The following is a 21,245-nucleotide window of genomic DNA, read 5'->3' on the forward strand; positions in this document are numbered from 1 at the left end:
GACAATAAAACAAACCTAAAAGCAATCTCAGGGAGCTCAGCAGGAGTTCAGTTCCTATTCAAAGAGAGGCACCAAGAAATGCCTCGATATTTATCTAACAAGTTCACCTAAAATTCATTGGTAGCCCAGTACATTTTCAGATTAACTGTTCAACAGTTCTATAACAAAACAGCTCTCATAGATCATCTTCAATTACAAACATAATTTACTACATGACCAGAAAAAGAGTAATATAATAATTTCTGAAAGCTAAGAATATATTGAAAAACAGTTTTTACACCACTGAAATATTCAAAGGAAATTTAAAAACCAATTCCTTTTTCTTGAACAGAAGTTTAATTCAAACTCATTAAAGAACATAATGAGAATGCACTAGCAGATGAAAGTATGGCAAATATTCCCCTCAGCTAATCTCTAAGTGAGCTTCCCCAGAGCTATAGCAAAACACTGCACTGCAGGGCACAGCTCAGTTAAGCCCTCTGTAAACTGAATATAACATATGCTGTGACATAAAGCACTGTCCGCCCCACTCTTTAAACCACCAGCACATACTTCTGTGCATACATTATGCACAAACAGCTCAAAACATTTCTAATTTCTTTACAGGAGTGAGAACCATCACATTTCAAATTTCCCCACCCAGTCTTCAAACTTCTGAGCAGTAGTGTAAGGCTGTCTTGCTCCTTAGTGATACTTCAATTCATCCCATTTTGCTAAGCAATTCCAAAACAAATGTCAAGTAATACCTATTAACCAAATGTTTCAGACTTAGATCAGCTGGATTAAGATGTGTGGTGCTTTATTCTACATCTTTTTAAGCTATCGAACTACCAACAAATGACTTTTTAACCAAAAAGACAATAAAAAAACTTGACTGAAATAAGTAAAAGGTCACATTAAGTTACTTATTTCTGTTTAATTTTAACCACTTGAAGCTGACAACTCTTTCTAGCTCTGACACTGTAAATAAAGCATTGCTGAAAGCTAGTAAAAGACAACAGGAATGCAGGCACAAGAAAGACACAACTGCTGAAACATTAGATTCCAATGGTTAGTGTTGCAAGCCTGTGAGAATGACCACACAAACTGGAGTTAAAGACAAACAGGAAAAAAAATTAGTTTGATACCAAATCCAGAAAAAATAAGGGTTTGAGAATACAAAAGGAAAAGGTGCTTTGCAAAAATACTGGTATCAGACAAAAAAAATATAAATCACCCAATGCATGGATTTTGCCCCTAAATCTGAAAGGGGAGATCCAGAAGATGAATCATTAAAAGACAGCCTTATTTAACTTAAACAGGGATGGTCTTATGGCTTCAAGAAAGCACTCAGGTTAATACCACTCTTGGGCAGTGTTTCTCAGAGCTAACTCCAGTTTAATTAACTGCATGTTGAGAAATACAGAGACTCTCCTTTTGCTGTAGTAATGTTCTTCTGTGCCCTGGATATTTCCACTTGATCCCTCAATAACTACAACAGAGCACAATTGGTATCAGTGGGAGATTCTGAATCAGTTCAGTTAAAACCAGCCTAAAAGTTGACTTTGGGGAACTTGTGTGTCAGCATAACTTCTTTGATGCAATACCCCAACTAATCTAAACAAAATTACAATTACTTGACTAAAATTGCCATTCCAAACTATTAAGAGTAGAAAAAACACTGTGAGGATGGTTTGCACACAGTATTTCCTATTTCTTAGGAAAATTAAACAACATAGATTCCAACTCTGAAACTGAAGATTGGAAGCTCTCACCTTGGGCATTACTAATTCCCAAATAACAATTGTGAGGCTGCTCTATAGTGAAAAAGAGAGGAATATTTGCAAGGATGCAGGCACTTGAATATCAAGCGTTGTGTGAAATTTCTCATCTAGCATTCTGAACACTGCTGAAAGATACAGAAGTATCTTTCATACCTTCCTCCAGTATTAGTGCTGAAAGAGGACAACTGAGTCTGAAGAGGTGATCTCTGTATCATGTAATATGTTGTTTGTCCAGCTTGGGGAAGGAGAAAGGGAAGATATCCTTGAAACACATAATGTGGTCAATTCAACTGCCTTCAAGGAACTGGTTTCTGAAGTAGAGCTGAAAGCATCTTTTCCTCTATGAAAGTTAAAAGTGGGCAGATGAAAAATTAAAAAAAAAAAAACAACAGACACCAGGTTTTAGTATGTCAAGAAAAGGTAATGCAAACATTCTCTATAGAAATGATCATGCAATCAAATGATCACAAAAAGTAGCAAATCATGAAATATGTAGTTAAGAGGACAGCTTCATGCAGAATGGGTTTGTACAGTACATACCCAGATAGGATCTCTTGGGAGGTGCTTTGATTTCTTCATCCTTACTATCTGCAGCTACATAAAAAAAGAGTTGAAGGGAAATAAAAAAGAAAGGAAAGACAGACTTTTATGATTAAATGCAACAGTGGTTATTTGAGTTACCATTTAGTCAGTTAGTACATTTTATTCACTAAAAAATAATATCCAGACCAAAACATGCCAGAAATTTTAGTCCCCATGCTTTCTATAAGGCTCCCACCCCATGATGTTAAGATAGGATTGAGCAATAGGAAGTTCTAGAACAGTCTCAGTGCACAACACAACAGTAGTGTACCTATGAGGGGGAAATAAAGGCTTAAAAAACCAATGAAACAGACTGCTTGATTCTTACTTTAGACTACATAAGCTCTACCTTTTCATGATCAGAGAAAACAAGCTGTTACCTCAGCAACACCAGGTCTGTAGATATGTATGCATAAACAGCTGAGACAGTAAGTTGCCTTGCCTCCAGTGGAAAATGCTGTTCAAAAATGCTGTCACAAAGCCCAACATCAAGAAGGGGAGAACAGACCTCATCTGCAACCATGCTGCATGCTAAACTTTTTTCACTCTAACCTTCCTCTGCCAATCGAAAACCATGTATTACACAAGAGTGTTTTCCAGTGCCAAAACCAAAGCTCTTCAAAGGATCAGAGTGCTATAATAAGATACAAGTTATAAAGCAGATTAAGTCAACCAGCAAAACTGGATGAATGACAAGAGGAAATCATGTAAAAACACAGGAGTCCATGTTCTACTTGTGGAGCCTGGGCTGCACAAGTAAGGAGAGATGTCCAAGAGCCTCTTTTTAACAAATGTTCTCCACTAGTTTTCAGTATAGTTCATACATTCAGGGGGCTCAAAATTTGTCACAATGTCTTGGGCGTAACTAGAACTGAGTCTTTGCTGGAGAGAGGTGGGAGGCTGATTTGGGGAAAGAAAAAGAAGATTCTTCATAATGTGTCTGTCTCTCCAAGAACAGGAAGAGGCTGCTCTGGCCCACCAACATTCCCAAAAGCAACCAGATGTTTTCAGCTGTCTGTATCTGTGGCTACCTTGCTTCAGCCACCTCGCTTCAGCCACCTCTAGGCTCTCGAGTGAAGACATAGCACATGCACAATTTGCATTTCAATATTCAACTCTTCAGCATGGTAGCTCCATCATGCCCCAAAATACTACAATACTTTCAACAAAAACAACAACAAAGTTAACAAGAGCCCTGGCGTCCTCTTCTGTACTGAGCCAACAACACCACATACATATGGCTGCACAGATACAACTTTAAAACTTGGGAACAAATAAGGAAAGCTATTGTTACCACAACAATGGTACCAGGAGATCTGCATTAGAGCAGTTAAGATGCAGTGAGGTTAAATACAGGATAAAAGATGAGAAGCTGTTGTTCATGCCTGCTGATTTCACCTGAAGACTCTTTCATGTAGCTTTCAGAGCATTCATATGCAGGGGACAGAACTATCCTATCACAGGAGGTTTTAAAATGAAATTGGGGATATTTGTTGTTTTCATATTTTGCCTGTTTTGGGTGCTGGCTTTTCCCAATCTGAATTGTTAAAAATATGCTACACAGTCCAAGTTTAAAAAAAAAAAGTAATAGAGAAAAAGTAACCGTTGGATATATGAAGAGGACTTGCTCTGTTTTCAATCAGTATGTACTGAAGGATAAAGTTTATGTATCCAAAACAAAAAATCAGAGAAGGCAGGAACAGCACAAGATGGGTTCCACTACTTTCAACTTAATTTCATTTTGCAATAGTAAAAGGGAGCAGGGAGCAAAATCCCATAATTGAGAAGTAACTGTGAGAAGGGAAAAAATTTAAGAAAACTCACATCATCTTTTAAAGTTCTCTACATAGAGTCTTAAAAAAAAACCCCAATCATTACTAGAAAGTCTAGGGAGACTGCATTTTTCATGCTATGATAGTTACCCTACTTTGACAGTTACCTATCAAAGTACAAGCAAATTGACTGAATGGTTTTTTATGTTCTGAATAGTTGTTGATATTTTGGGTATTTTAAGCCAGTAACACCACCAAACAAGCTAAAGAATACAGAACAAGTTTGTCAGGATTTGAAGAGATTGCTTCTTAATGCTTCAAGATAGGAAGCAGATTCCTTCTGAACTAGTTATTACTTAAGGGACCTAATTTGTGAGGGGGAAAAAAAAAAAAGGCAACTCCCACATAACTGAAAACACACTGGTAAACATATACTTATGCCACTTCGAAGAAATACCACATTTAACAACAATATAAGAAAACAGCAAACTCCCTTCCACTGAAATATCCAGTTCTTTCTAAAATATTTTGGATTATTTTGCAGAAACATTCAAAGGGAGGACAGAAAAGAAAAAAAAAATTTAATTAAGACCAGCCATGTGAGAAATAATAAACTATATTATCATACAGAAATGGTGTGCCTTCCCTCAGGACTCTGCAAGGTTAACAAAAAGCAGTGACTTCAAACCTAGCCCTTCACTGCCTCAGCAAGCTACAAGGAAAGAAAGTAAGTACACAGAATAATCAGCTTGCCTAGATCACCATAAAACTTTAGAGATAAGATTAGGTGTATGATTAGAAACACAGTTCTCACTCCTACTGGTATTGTGCTTGAAACCTATCATTCCGTCCAGCTTGAAAGGAGCTTTGTATGCATCTGTATGTTTATTCTGAGCCATCATACAGTTGTCCTTACTAAACATCAATCCCATGTAAGAAAAATATTCCAACTATTCTTAGTGTTTGTGGGAGGATGCAAGCCTTTCGATGAAAACAAATAATTAAATACCACAAGTAGGTAAAAATCTCTCTAGCAAATTCCATATGACAAACTGAGTTTTAGGAAAAAAGATCAAATTACACAATGCAACCTTAAGGAGTTTCTATCACCTGCCAAGGGAAGGACTGATTACCCCTTAGGAGACTGTATGTCTTTCAGGGAGAGTTGCTGAAAGTACCATATACTAAACTGAAGAGCCTGCTTTTCTTGTCCAAAGGTTACTGAAGGAGCCTGTACGTAAATGTACACAAGAACAATTTCCTCTCAGAGAGAGCAAACAGAGAAACCTCTCTGTCACTCCACAAAATGTTTGCACAAACAGCAGAGGAGGAGGAAAGCATACATACCCCTCCCAAATGCTTCCTGGATTTTAACTGCTGCTAAATCTGGCTGAAAATAGCTTTTAAGTCATTCATCCTGCCAGACTGACAACCCCTGTGAACATAGCAGCTTGTGTTTGGAAGATGGAGCGCAGCTCCTCTTCCACATGAATTCATTTACCTGAATAGTTTCACACTGCACTCCACAATGAGCAGGAACGGAAGCAGCTTCCTTAGCTATTAGATAAACTACCCTACTGCAGAGGCAGGAGCTGCTGCCTTCTAATGGCAGCTGTGGATATCTGGAATTGGATCAGACCCTTAATTATTACGGAGTGTGGAAGAGAACAGATGGAGAGAATAAATTATACACCCTTAATGACAAAATAACCGACAGAAAGTTGACAGTGTTAATTCTGTTCTTGTTGGTAATAAGCTGTTACATAGAATGTTGTAAGTCAAAGTCAACACAGAGAAACAAAAACCTACCCCTTTCACATTTCTTATCTGCAGGGAAAATAGCAAGGACTTTGCACAAAGACTGAACATTTTATTCAATAGAGAGTAACAGTCTGGCCCAACTGAAATTATCAATGCCTAAAAATTAACAAAATTAACCAAAATAAAAATTATGGGAAAATTCCCATAAATCCCAACTAATTCCACACTAAAGCCAAAGGAAATGGTACATAAAAAGAGATAGTTTTGCAACTATGATAAGAAGAACCTGGTTTTTTTGACAGTCAGTAACTCAGGTAAGTAGAAAATTATTATCTACAAAAGCAAATGTTTGCAATTGCAACATTTAGATAATAGTGTATGATCATAACTAAGAACTTGGTAGAAAGAACAGCTGAAGAAAATAACTTCTTATTCCAGCCAAGATCTTCAAAAAAATCCAGGCTAACACAACAGCATAACAACCAGCTCTATACTCAGAATGTAGTATGAAATATTACAGAAAACTCCAATTTCTAGACTGAATCAAGACCTGCTAGAAATAAAATTTCAGCTGTACATTTTTATCTGGAAAACAAGCAGTTTCAAAAAAAAAAAACTTTCAGAAAGTGCTACAGTGGGGAGACTGGATTGCAATTAAGACAGAACTTTTGTACTAAGTACAGCACACCATACTTTCAAAAATATTTATCCTGCAAAAGCCATTTCCCATCACTGACCTGCAAAAGAGCGGCGTTTCACATTCAGCTCGTTGGACACACGAACTTCAGTGCAGAGTTTCAGCATCAGTAACATTGTAATGATCATGATAATGCTCTGCCACAAAAGAGGGGATTCAAAATGCCTTCCAAACCTAAAAACCGAAAAGAAAACATGTAAAACATCTAAGCACCTGGAAAAGGAAATGCTAAAAATAACAAGTATGGAAGGCTGAGGAAGTCAGAGTCACCAGACAAACCTAGCTACACATACAGTAGCTCAGAGCAGGAGTATCTAGTATCTGAGAACCTTATTTCAACATCCCAGTGGACTGATCCCAGACACACTGAAGCAAGAAGCTTAAGTCTTTGCTTCAAAAGCCAGCAGCAAACCTATTGTTTTGAAAGGAGAAGCACATTCATTAACAGTAAGTCAGTACAGAGAGACCAGAGAGTTATGCCACGTTAACACCAGTTATGTGTGCTCTCCACACACACACTCCAAAGATTTCAAATGGACTTCTGTGCAAAACTTTTCTTTCTCAATTTTTCATTTTTAAATTAAGTCATAAAAACAATAGCACTTGTCCTATAAAGAAGTAAATACCCACAGCACTGTCAAGACATCTGGGTGGAAAAGCCAGGTCTGAAGAACAGACCAACTATTTCATCAATTGCTGTCTTATTTGGACGAAGATTGGGAAAGTAAGGAAGTATAGATGATGTGTGACGGGAGCTTCTGAGCACTTCCTTCACACAACAGAGTAGGTGAACTTGGATTATGGCCAGTCTTGACTGAAGAGCTTACTCTTAAGTGATTGCACAAGATTCTGCCACAGGAAAAGGAGAACCCTTCAGAGGAGATCGGTAATGCTCCAAGCTCCTCTTCCTACATTACTTGATGAAAGCTCAGCAATCCCCACCACACACTCAGTAAGTGCATTAGGGGTAAAAGGTAGACGCTTATGTGCAGCCCTCGAAGCACACTGCATTTACAACAGGAGGGTTACACACACATCACAGTGAGCTGCTTCTCTGTGCTCAGTTCTGCCAGGTTTTATGCCTTGAAGACAGAGATGCTGAGGAAGTGATTTGGTCAGAACACATTGCTGTCCTCCCCAGCTCCCTTGCCTGCACTGTAAGGCACACAGGCTTTCTAAATTTCCTAACAGCACAGTTACTAAGGTCAGTCTTTGACCACATCAGGCTGACAGAGTCCTCATGCTCAATAATTGCCATGCTCACAGGCAATTATTGCCCTCCTCTTGACAGTTCCTGTTTTATAGCACCCTGGCAAAATGTAATTTGTTATGCCTGAGCTACTTTCACGGCAGAGCTCCGTGCTGGTATAAACCAGCTAGGTTCACCATCATGCTCTCTCACACTACTGCATTTCCACTGCAGCTATTTCACCAGAGAGAGATTTTTTTGTTATGAGTCAACTAATAAGGAACAGGAGAGAGACTGGAAAGTCCTTGACTAGCTTCCTTGGAAATCTTCCTGTGCAGAAGAGCCAAGCAGCCCACATCAGTGAAAATGGCCAAGTATTTCCTGCCTAATGGCATACAGCTGAGGAAAAGTACCCCACCTTGAGCCTCCAGACCACTGCCAGGGGCCCACCAGTAACTACTGCAGGAATAGCAGTTCTCTGACTTTAGTCCTCCTCTTCTTTCTAGTGTCCATGGAGCCATTACTGTAACAAATTTGGAGGACACAATGAGGAAGGAAATAAAGAACACAACTGATAAGCATAATCATAGGCTGTGTGTGCTCTGGATAAGGCTTTCACTGCAAATGCAGGGGAAAAGAACAAAAGTTTGGCCTAACCTATGTCCCAGGCTCATGATTCCTGAGCTCATTCAGCCTGTATTGCTGACTGTGGCAAAGCTCCCCTAATCTACTGGAATTCAATACTATTATATTTGTCTCTTACTCAGGGAATGAGAAAAAATATGGGAAAGACTTACTTTAAGTAACTGCAGAGCAGTTAACTATAAACTGGTTTACATCAGGTTTAGAAAAACCATCTCGAATTACAAATGTATTTGCATGTAAAAATATAGTAATGCATTTAAGAGGGGGCTGAGCTAGCAGTACAAGTTAGAAGCTGTGATGACAGTAAATCCAGCCACAGGTTACTGCAAGGTTAGTTTCTCCCAGCTGATGAGATTATTGGTCACAATAATCTGCTTGCAGTATAAATATCCACTCACTACAAACACAAATAAGCATAGCCACCTGCTGTCTGATCACAACTGGTCATGAGATTCAAGTATTGCTGCAGACCCTCTCCCCTTAAACACTAGGGGAGAAAAATGTAAAACAAAACTCACAACACACAAGAGAGTTAAAATGGAAATTTAAAAATTCTTATGGGAATTTCAAACAATGCACACCACCTGTAGGGTTTTTCACAACCATCCAGTCAAAGACAACAAAGGTTATACAACAAAACATACTCATGTGAAACCTATCTCCCCAAACACCAAACCCCAGAATGAGTCTTCCAGGCAACATAACCCTCTAAACTAGATCACATATACAGGAAAACAAACAGCTGCCATGGAGACCAACAGACAGAGCAAACTACACCACAGGGATTACACCACACTACCTGGGCAGCAAGACTGAAGGGAATACCAGTATCAAGGACCACTCTTGGGTTCTTGAAGCTGTGAAAGTAAAGCCGAACACCCATTTTTCTCAGGATCATGGACACAAACACCACTCCGAGCTGCTTACCCTACTTTGCACTGATATCCAGGCCTGGCAAAGCAACACTAACCCAGTTTAAGACTCCTCAGGCCAGCTTGAGCCAGGAGCACTCTGGGATGCAGAGCATGCTTCCTTTCTGCCTTGCAGACATTACTCCTGTCTCTGCTTAAGCAGGAGCCAGGAGAGGAGGAACATTAAGGTAATTAAAGCACCTTATGGGAGAAAGATGAAGAGCCTTAGGATACTAGAACAGGCTTGTGGAAAAGAACAGCTTTGAAGTCCTGGGGGTGAGGGGTCACCCCTGTTATTCTGCATTTTCATCCCATAACTACAATGTTGAGTAATAAAGTGAACAGTGACACTTGGGGTATTCAAGGAACTCAGACTTCGTATGTCAGACTACAAAGAGACAAAGAGCTTTTCCACTGTTTATTTCCTTTGTAAAAACAAAAGAACTCTTTATTTCCTGTACTAGTCAAATACGCAAATAAAGGGAGGGAGTGGCTTACATTTTATTAGTGTTTCCATAGCCTTCAAATGACTAATGCATGTTCAGAGTGATGAAGACAAGAGAAGTGCACGTTCAAGCCAGAGCAGAGACTAAATAGTCATTGAGAATACCACATAATTCCATTGGTACAATTTAATTTTGTTGCAATAATCCTGCTATTCCAGTCCTGGGCCTACTTGAAACAGCGAATGCCAATTGTGGAAAAGAAGCCTAAACTAGACCAAACATACAAGGTTTTCTTATCGCTTTTCCTAAGACATCTTTGAAAAGAAACTGACTGCTGTTGGTGCAGCCAGATCACCATCACCCTGACCACTCTGTTTCCTCCTACACTCCTGGATGCTGTTCCAGCTTTCGTCCGCTGGCTGCTATAAATTTTTTCAGTTCTTTGGGAAGTTATAGTTCCCTAGGCAACATGGAAACCACACAGGATACACCACACACCACCAGGATCCCGACGGATAGCCCAGGGTAGCAGCATGGCAGCTGTCCTGAAAGTAATCCAGCACAGTTACAGAACTTAACCTGTAGGATTTAAGCAGGAAGAAGAAACAAACCAGTTTTGCAACAGGATCTTTTGATATGAGGTTCCTCTTGACATGTAAACTTCCAAGACTTTATGGAACATCTCAAACCAAGCTCCTCATTTGGGCATACAAAATTCTACTTTACTTTCTGCATAAAAATGTAGCGCATCTTATCCCTGCTCTCTGGCACTCATACAAAGGAGGAGGAATTGTATAACACTTTTGCTCTCAATATCTGAGCAAGATCAGCAGCAGGCCATACATAAGGCAATCTTTCAAAGTTGTAGTCATTCTGTCAGCTTGATTTAAAGCATCATCCCACTTTCCACACATGGTAAAAGCTGGCAAGATCCATTTTAGTAACAGAAGCCTTAAAAGCACAAGTTTCTTGTTCTCACAGAAAGTCCTTCAAACAGACATCACTGCTCCGCTTTCTGAAGCCGGAGCAGCACCAGACAGCAGGGATCTGGTCCACAAGTGGCACTGTAGGTGTTACAGCATAATAAATACATAGGAATCTGCCCCTAACAAGAGCAAGTTCACCATTTCTCTATAAATTATCTCCAGCTCCATACTTGAGTCTTTACACCTCTATTCTTAAACAGGGAGCTTATTCCATTGACTCCAGCACAGAGAGCTACCAGTTCTACTGATATTGCTGTTTTAAGAAGACTTTTTGTTTCAGGTCAACTGATGTGAAATGGGTAGAGCCTTACCTTTGCTCAAAAATAACACACTCTATAGTCTCCATCCTGTCCCTGGCTGTCAGAACTTGTTCCCACAGTTTGTCTTAAAGCAACTATTTTGTGAGAGCAACTACAAAACTGGATGGCTTTATTTTCTGGTTTTGGATTTCTGTGGCACTGCTGTATGAGTTTTAGGACAGTGTCCCATGGAATTCCAGCTCAAAACCTTTGGAAAGAACATTGCCTTCTTGGAAAATATACAAACCATATTAGAGGATGACAACCATTTTACAAAATGCAGAACTGAAAAATAAAGCCAAAAACTTCTGGGGATAGCAGAAGTTACTTCTGGGGTAACATCAGTACTTTTGGCTGCACTTAGTCGAGATACATATAAAAATGTCTACAGCTGATTTCTAAGAAATCTATAGTTCTTTTTCCTCTAGCTATTTATTCTGATTTTAATATTAGAAGAAACTGTAATTTATCTCATCATAAGCTCTGTTTTTAAAAAGAAAGGGCGAAGAGAGAGAGGGGGAAGAGAGGGAGAACTCACAAGTAAGTTTTTCTGCATCCTCCACCCCCAACCGATTACACAACTCTCACCCGCCTTCTCGTTCCTGTTCTCGACCATGACGATGCAAAGCTACTCAGCTGGCAGCCTGCAGGCCACATGAACCCAGAACATGTGTGCGCCTTGGTCCCAGCTAGTGCCACGGGGCACCCCGGAGCCATCCCACAACTTCAAAACAGCCTAGGACAGCTTAAACAGATAATTAATCACCTCAAAGCTCAGGGTATCCCTTGAGCAAGAAAACAGAGCTAACGCAAGAATGTGTAATAAGATATACAGCACAGGCTACCAAAAAATGGTAATGAAATGTTTAATTAAAAATGTAGAGGGAAGAAAATTACTATCAGATCTTTTTGGAGCAGGTCATACACTTTCATATGCACGAGAATTACAAAGACCTGGAGTTCTGCACTGCCTCTTGATGTCTATCCACAGCGCAGACTTTCCCTGCGCTGAGCAGTCTAGAGAAACAATGACCTGCGGGGCTGGAGAAGACAGAAAGGAGAAGCAGTACTGACAGTGGCAGTACAAACAAAGGGGCAGCTGATGCAATCATAAATCATATCCAGCAGCTATACTGGCACCCCAAAATAAATATTGCTTTGACATGTTAGATAAAATTGTAATAATAGATTACTACTAAAAATAAAGTCAACTTGGTACCGAATCTAGTACAGCAAAAATCTACTTTTCACACTGGTAAACAGAGACTCCCTTGTGTGATGCTGTAAGCACAAACTCCATTCTTTTCCATTTTTTTTAAAGAATTCTCTTTAAAAGGTCAAAAGACTTAAAAATGGCCAAACTTCTAGTTTCTTTTTCCTAAACAAAAGCCATATGTGCATAAACAAACTGAAGTGGAACCATGCCCAATTGATGTCCATTGCTATCCATACCCAGTCTTCATTCTTCCAGACCAATCCTTTCCCAAAGTCTTTACACAAAGTTCTGGCACATTGCTGGAACACAGCAAGGCCAAACACACATAACCGAAAGCAGCAACAACTCTTTAAAGACGACATTTTGACATATTGTGTGAAAGAAGCATGAAAAATGGATATTGTGTTATTGTCATCACTAGCAAACTGAAAGTTCTTTGGGCACACCCTGAAATTAAGTGATTAGCTGTAAGAAAGATGAGAAGGAGAGGCATTGCACGGAGCCCTCTTCACTTTAAAAGACGGCTTACCATTGGAGACAGTCTAATTACAGAAACGGAATTTGTGAGAACAGGTAACTCGAAACAGGACTGTTACCCTTGATCTCAGCAGTACCTTTGTTCATTGGCTACTGTCACAGTGCAATCCACCAGCTGAAACTGTTGACACATACAACATGCCAAGAAGATTAGGAAGCAAATACTCTGTTTGGAGGGGAGATGAAAGGTCAAACTTAACCCACTGCAAAACCAGACATAAAACCAAAAAAAGATGGCCCCTGAAATAAACAAGTACAGTTGTAAGAACCTGTGGAACCTGTCACTCCACAAAAAGAATGTGAGAGAATTGCCCCATAGCTGAGGCAAACAAAGTATAGTAAAGCCATATTTTTGGAAATACGGGGAAAGGTGGGAGGACTGGGTGTGTTATAAGTAACGCAAATACAGAAAGACCAGCACCACTCAAGAGCAAAAATACAGAAGCAACATGGCATAAAAGGCTGGAACAGTCTGTCCTTGTGAGCCTCAAATTCAATACATGAAATTTCAAGGAAAACCTGGAAGTAACAACAGAAACAAAATACAGAAATGTCTTTGAAGTTAAAAACAAAACAAACAAACAAAAAACAGTAGAAACATCAGCCACCCTAGGAAATAATAAGTCCTGAAAAGCAACACTATTAAAACTTGAAAGTTTTTAAGGCCTAACAGTTTAAGTACTTATTTTTGGATCAGGGTGGAAAGGAAGTCAGGAAAAATTACTCTGGTTCGAATCATGTGCTTAATAACTAGGGGTAAATGAAGAGAAACCAAATGAAACCAGCAGCTATATGGCAGCAAAGTTTTCAGAAGAGAGACTTAGAGTAATACTGGGTTTGCTAAAGGGATGGAGATGTCAACTGGTACTTGGGTAAAAAAATTATATACAGAACAAAATTACTTGTATGAACAGTTCTATCCTGGCACCAGAATGGATTAAATTATTTAATTAATTTAAAACAAAATAAATAAAAACCTTCTAATTCCTGCCAAAGAATATTACATACACAATTAAAATAATTCTGCTGTTTATGTCATTATCGAGAGCATTGTGTCCCAAATAATGCACTGGCCATAGGTAACATTAACCAAATAATGCAAAAATTGAGTTGCCAAGATGCTCTGTAGGTGCATTTTAACCATGTTCACAGACAGTCTTCCTCTAATCATACAGATGGCCCAAGGATAACATCCACCCTCAATGCTTTTTCATGACTTACTTATAACTAACTACCAGGGATGCCGAATTTTTCAGGCAGACAAGCAAAATATTCTCTCCCAGAGAACACTGAATTATCATTATGCAAGTACTGTTTTGTCTTTTAGTTCAGCAGAACTAGGAGACAATTCATTGCAAGTACAGACACAAAAGTTTCTGTAGGCTCCTGCCTGCAGTATTTCCCCAGAGTGGCTGTACCACTGGCCAGCAGCAAGCCTTGCACTACCCCTGCAGCCAGACACACCTGTGCACGTGCTCTGGGAAGCCATTCCATGCTAAGCTCCAGGGTGACCAGAGCCTACGGAGCGCTTACACGCGTCAGGGAGTGATACTATTATGTGGCTTAAATACTCCCATTAAAAAAATTACATACTTGTAGCAATAGAAGTGCATTCTCTCTCTTTTGAGGTATTGACAAATCTTTCAACATTGACATAAATCATAACTTTTCATTACTTGCAGCATTTATACTTTTGCACATTTTTTAACTAGATGTACTTAAAATCAACTCAAATTAAAGATCTCTCAGTTCTTCCATAGTCTGAGTCTCACTTAACAGATGCACTCACCTGAGTTACCTAGAAACTGCCAGCATCTCCATTCAGATATAAGTCATTTGTATATTTTGACTACCTCCAGTAAACCCAAAAATATGACTATTTTTCTTTCTCAAACTGTCAGTTCAGGCTTTTCACTTCTCCTCCTCCTGCCAGTTCCTCTACTTTCCTTCTGCCCTCTGCTTTCTCTATACACTTCTCCTGAGGAAAATACAGGTCCAACGCAACAAGTAGCTCTGATCTAGTGATGATTCCTCTGTTTGATTGCCAGCTTGTGGTGCCTGAAAGGGTCTCCAGTTTTGCCACTCCAGGACAGCACTTACATGTTGCATTTTGCTGTAGCAGAATCCAGGAAGCCATTATACAGAGTCAGAGGAGGTTTCTTTAAAAAGAAACTAGAAACCAACAAAAGGATGCAGCCTTTTACCTATGAGTTCCTTATGGATTACAAAGCATTATTTTGTAGTGAAAACAGAATCACAGAATAACTGTCCTTAGTTGCAGTAATTGCCCAGACCATTTCGTCTTTGGTTTCCCAAGTACATTCTCAGTGGTGTAGCATCTGTATAATTAAAAGTAACAAGCAAGCTGTTAATACCCCTGATTCACAGAAATCAGGCCCTAATAACATTTTCTTTGTCCAGCAGCACAAGACCTAAATATGGAAACAAGCTTGCTCTTAAGTATTGAGAGTGGTGTTGAAAGCAAAAGAAATTTGCTTTTGAAAGGCAGCACATCTTTTGCCTGCTTATCCAAGAATGAGTACTTTCATCTGTAGTTGTGCATGAAGATCTACAAGTGAACCCCTCTGAAGACAGCTGGCATCCCAGGAAAATGCAAGAATATATGGCAAGTGTTCCAGTGACGTTAATGCCAACTAGACACTAGAATAAGTGGGACCGAGGCTTTCACTCTGAATATGGAGCTAGGGGAGCATGAGAAACGTAAAATACAGTCAGCAAGAAAAAAACCCGACTTAGCATAAACCTCTTTACCAACAAGTTAAAAAGTTTCATCTTGGAAATCAGAGCACTGATAATCAGATCTGGCAAAGGAAATAGACCACGCTCACGAGCCCAGTTCATTCTACTTAAAATAGACTCACACAGATAGAAAGACGGCATTTAGATCTTCGAGAGAAGAGAAAATGTACGTAAAACATTATTTCCTCAAATATTACAATCAAAGCTTTACAGCTTGCAAGCAAGCACCTTTAGAACTGAGCAGAAACACAGCCAACTTACCAAAAAAGTATCCGCAGAATGTTTGCGACCAGCAACACCAGGCAGACGTAGGTGGAGAAGCCCTCCGCGTTCTGGGTCCGCCGAATGTCCCGGTACTGGGGGATGTAGGGTACGACGCCGCCGAACACCATGGCCCCCGCGGCGCCCCACGACACCAGCTGCTGCATGGGCACCAGCAGCCACTCCAGGCCGCCCGGCTCCATGCCGGGGGCGCGCGGGGAGGCGCTCAGGCTGAGGGATGCCCTCAGGCTGAGGGTGCCCCGCCGCAGCTCTCCGGCCGGGGCCGGCTCTAGCCACGGGCGGGCTCCTGGCCGGGATGCGGCACCATGGCTGCGCCCTCTCCCGCGGGGCCCGCACCTGGGGAAAGGGACGGAGCGTGAGCCTGGCTCTGCCGAGGGCGGCTCCGGCCGCTACCAGCCGGGCGCTGGCGAGCCCGGACCACCGCCCTACCGCCGGTGGGTCGGGGCCGCCCCAGCCCCAGGACCAGCCCCAGCCCGGCGCTCCGCAGGGGAAGCCGAGCCCCGGCACGGCAGCCGCGCCACTCCATCGCTGAGGAGAGCGGCCAGCGGCCGGACAGGGCGCGGACACGCGGCTCCGCCACCACCTCCGCCCGGTCCCCGGGTCGTGTCTCCGAGGGGGCTTCTCCGCCTCCCTCGCCCACCCGCGCTCTCCCCGCCCCGCGGACACACACGGCCGCCCGCCCCGCACCTGCTCCCCGAGCTCCGGCCGCCGCCTTCGCCTCCATCCCCCGGCGCCGCTCCGCGGGCGGGCAGCGGCGGCCAGGGCGGCCCGTGACGCACCGCAAGCGGCCGCGCCTCCGCCAATGAGCGCCGGGGCCGCCCCTTCCTCCAGCGGAGAGCGGCGGCAGCGGGCGCCGCATCGGCCCGCGCTCTTTCCTCCCCTTCCTCCCGGCTGCCGCCCGCGGGCGGTACCCGGACACGGCGGGCGGCTCTACCCTGGACGGTACTCGGCTCTCCCAGGCGCACGTGGGCGCCTTCCCCCCGCAGGCCGCACTGAGCTGCCGCCCCGGGTCCTGCTCCTCAGGAGTTACGGAAAATTCCGTCACACCTCATGGACAAGGGGGAATGGTTTCAAATTGAAAGGGAGTAGATTTGGATTAGGTATTAGGAAGAAATTATTTACTGTGAGGATGGTGAGGCCCTGGAACAGGTTGCCCAGAGAAGCTGTGGATGTCCCATCTCTGGAAGTGTTCAAGGCCAGGTTGGATGGGACTTCAGGCAACCTGGTCTACGGGAAGGTGTCCATGGCAGGGAGGTTGGAACTAGATGGCCTTTAAGGTCCCTTCCAACCCAAACCATTCTGTGATTCTGTGATTCTCTGATTTCTGTGGCTCTCAGAACTGCAGTGGCTGGGGAGGGAAAATGTGCATCTTCTACCCAAAGCAGGGGAGACCCAAAGTAACCAGGGAGTCTGTACTGCTACTCACACAGGGCCAGCAGAGGACAAGTGCTGCACACAGATGTTGTGTGTAGAATGACAGCATGGACACTGCATCCACCTCATTCAGCCACACTGAAAAGGATGGATCATCCACCATGCATCCAAGTGGCTGCACAGCTGTCCTCAAAGCTGTTCCTTGGGCTCCCCATAATACTACCCCAGACATGCTTCCTTCTACCTTCTAAGTTCCCCTGCTGCTCATCTGACAGGTAGGAAATGAGATGGGTTTTCCTGCATCTGAGTGATGTATTATTTTGTGTTCTATAGCAGCAACTGCAAATGTTTTTTGTGAGTCTTAAAGGGGAAAAGGAGCTGAATTAAAAACAGAAATACCTGTTTCAGGGCTTCAGAAGCCTTTTGTTTGCTTCCTGTGTAGCAGCACCTTGCTCAACTGCAACCATTTCTTCCACTGGGCAAGTTCTTGCAGCACAGGAACCTGCACATTACTGCAGAATGTATTTGTCAAAGACACTCTTGGAGTACCATCGTTATCAACATCCAAAACAGCCTCCTATGTAGATCAGGTGACCAGTGATAATGTTGAGACTTACCTTTCCTACAAGGAAGTAGCAGCTCTGCTACTTGAACAAAGCTCTGTTCCATTACACAGACCTGATAGTTTGACTGCCAAAGTTAAAAATACATTGCAGATGTTTTGAATTCTGATTTTTGGATGACAATTCTGAAGTTCCTGATTTCATCGCATCTGACTCATTCAGAGAGAGTAGAACAATCCAATTATGTATAAACTGCATTGTTTAAAACATATTTTATTATTTAATGGCTCATATTTCATATATCATTTGTGCATTGTTATCATCAGGCAGTTATGCCAACTTCTTTCCATACTTTCCTTGGAGCCCTTAGCACATTATTTTTCCTTAAGCACAACAGTCTAAACAAACCTCAAGCTGCAAATAAGAGTAGCTCAGATTAGGAAGCCAATTTTTGTTCATGTAAATACAAGTATTTTGAGAAATCATGGAGAAGTGATCTTGAGAAAATAGGTATTTTGAAGTAATAGTTACCTGCATAGAAGAAACAGCCCAGGCTGGCACCAGATCTCCAGGTTAGCTTCCTGAATTATTCCAGGATGCTCTTAAGTCTATGCAATAACAAATTGTACACAATATTAAGATTCTAAAGTACTCAACTGGAAACAGACAACTGCCTTAACTTAGGTTGTTCTCCCTTACTTGAAACTGTAGAGGTAAAAACTCTGAATTATAGCACGTTTCTGTGTGAACACAGTCCAGTTTTGGTCACTGAAAAACGTCCTAGTTGTTCAGGAGTTAATCCATGGATGTAAGCTAAACTGACCAGTGACACCAGACACTGGGTAGAAGGAGGAATGACAGATTGGCTGAACTCCTTGGGCTGAGCAGCTGCCCAAAATCTTGTGCCAGTGTCAGGGAGGGACCCTTCAGGTCTCAGGATATTCTAAAAAGCCAGGGGTAGGTTTTTTGGTAGTGGTACCATCATGAGGTGCTTGCTGCTTCCAGCCTAGCACCCTGCCCAGCACACAAACATCTAACCACAGCAGACCCAGAAAGACTCCAGTAGGAGAGTGTCCTGGAGGAAATTTATCTAAACCTGGGCTGATAACAGGTGATTGAAGAAAGTCTTGCATCATCAAGGAAAAGTTCCGCAACCTGCAGGTCTGAGTGCAGTCACATAAGAACGAGCCTTGTGAGGCTTCATATCAAAGTAGATTTCTTTATCTGGGAGATAAAGTAACTGGGAGACAGTAACTGAGAGGGAGCTCAGAAGGACCGTTCCCTTGGTGTAAAAGCGGAGCCTACCCTAGAAACACTACTGCTTCACTGCTAGACAGCAATCCTCTATTTCAAGTGAGGAGAAAAAGAACAGGTGCATTTATTTTTCCACACAGACTGGCAAAATTCCCCCATTTAAAAAAAACCACAAACCTTTAATTGCTAGAACTACATTACCCATTCAGAAAAGAGAAGCAAAGTTTCACACCAGATCCTTGAAGACTAAATTAATCTTTTTAGGACATCTGCTGTAGGAGAATTGAAATTGATTATGTGAACAGCTCTAGTCACCTAGTTATGAACTAGCTTCTAGCAGTTAACATTTTGGTGACAAGGTAGTCCTCAAACCTCCAGACATAATGAGAACTTTTATTTATTTTAGATTAAGAAATCTGATAAGAAATGTTCCTGTAGTATCTTTGGATATGGTTTAAGCAAGATGAAAATGGTGAACAGACATGGGATGTTTTCAAAGGGCTTTTAACGTTGATACAGGTAGTAAAAATTATTATATAAGGTTTAGTTTTTGCAAATAGGTCTACTGACTTATAAAAGTAAGCAGAGCCCCATTTCTACAGGTGACTCCATATGGCCATATTCCTGTCAGGATGACACTGGGACCAATAGGACACAAGAATGAACCACCCAATGGACCAGTTTCATGACAAGCCTTAGCTACCTCTACAGTTTTTTACAGAAGGAGGAGGAAGAGGAGGAGAAGGAGGAGGACAGCTGTTGGTGCTTCACTTGTAGTTACTGCAGTAGCAAAAATAGCAGATTGCTGCAAGTCTCCCAACTGCTGTTCTGTCGAGTGATTTTGAAAGGTAAGTATTAAAATTATTTTATATTCTACATTAGAGAAATGCTGTTGCACAGAAGCATGCCTAGCAAGTCCCTGCAAGACATAGGCCAAACTGCAGATAAGCTCTAAGTCACTCCTTGAACACATTGCACAATAAATATCGTCATAAGGATAAAGTGAATCCCTATGGTAACCAAATTCCCTTCAATTATCACATTGTAAATCTCATTCTACAACTACAGCCATGGGGAGATTAAAAAGAAATATTCACTGTACTGTTCGTGAAACAAGTAAGTGGGTCTTAAGTGTCTTGAAATTGGCCATTCCTACAATAATGTATTATCACTAAATCAGCTGTCCTCTTCCCCACTGCATCTGGAGCCAGAAGTTACCTCTGGGCCCCTTCTAGCACTGGTGAGCCCCTGTTTTGGCAGCTGATGGAGAGAATCAAGCTAGCGTTAATAGGAGATGCAGTTTTATTGCACATCTTCACCACTTTTCCTTTCTCCTTCTGTGCCCGGCTTTGCAAACAGAACAGTGAATATCAGCATGAGTGGAACACCCTCTGCACTTTCAAGGAGGAGTTCTGACAAACATGCCCAAGCCTACAAGCCCATCCCTGGGCAGTAGTCACATGCTTTGCACTGAGGAGCAGGAACCAGGACCATGCAGGCTGATGATTAGACTCCTCTCTGTACTTGGACTGCTACCATCTCCACAGACAAGTGGAGAAAAAACACTAAAGCAAACATGCCAGAGCAGGAATCAGCCTGACAGCTGGCAGAGATACATGAACCCTTCTTCATTACAGCCATTACAGCTTTGTAAACAATGGGCGAAGTTCAGAGTGGGGAAATAACCAAACAGCAGTCCTGGTTCAACTTCTTACTGAAGTAATCAGCTACACAGGTAAGAAGCTGAACCAGGACTGCTTAACCCACAGCCTACCCTTCTGTCAAACTGGTCCAGCTGGCTACAATCATTTCTTCCCCACCTGCTCTTGGGATGCCTTTGGTGTGTCCCATGGCCTCAAGGTCACCTCAGCAGTTGGCTGCAGCAGAGATGCCCATAGGCAGCTCCCGATCCACCTGCACATCCTTGCCCATGTCCAACAACGCAGCCAGAAGTTCTCACCTCAACAACCTTCAGGAGCAGAGCTGCTTTCTCTTAAGAAAATATGTAATAGAGGGATGTCTCCACAGATAGGATCTGCACAGTGTACCATGGGAAAATACCATGCAGGCTCCATTCATTGCTGAGCCAAAGCATGGTGCTCAGCATCAGAAGGGATATAAGGTCTATTAAAGATCCAGATTCCTCTCTTTATTTCATCTTATTAAAATGGCTATTTTATTAAGCCATTTTTTGTTGGACCTTTCTTG

General features: G+C 41.9%; 1 protein-coding gene across 2 annotated transcripts in view; it reads right to left on the minus strand.

The window, feature by feature from the left end:
- The window catches only part of SLC66A2 (solute carrier family 66 member 2), a 66,015-nt gene extending 49,379 nt beyond the window's left edge, over positions 1-16,636 (minus strand). The window contains exons 1-4 of one of the 2 annotated variants that reach the window (XM_042044182.1): positions 16,534-16,636; positions 15,826-16,182; positions 6,616-6,749; positions 2,304-2,357 (exon numbers count right to left, since the gene is read on the minus strand). In XM_042044182.1, coding sequence (XP_041900116.1) covers positions 2,304-2,357; positions 6,616-6,749; positions 15,826-16,028 — 391 coding nt within the window. In that variant the 5' untranslated portion in view covers positions 16,029-16,182; positions 16,534-16,636. The remainder of the gene's footprint in view (positions 1-2,303; positions 2,358-6,615; positions 6,750-15,825; positions 16,183-16,533) is intronic. The other variant, XM_042044183.1, reaches the window with a different exon arrangement.
- Positions 16,637-21,245: the final 4,609 nt, after the last annotated feature.

The sequence above is a fragment of the Corvus kubaryi genome, unplaced genomic scaffold, assembly GCF_017639235.1.
Source record: "Corvus kubaryi isolate FWS band 111438036 unplaced genomic scaffold, C.kubaryi_AGA036_p1.0 37398, whole genome shotgun sequence".
Classification (NCBI taxonomy): domain Eukaryota; kingdom Metazoa; phylum Chordata; class Aves; order Passeriformes; family Corvidae; genus Corvus; species Corvus kubaryi.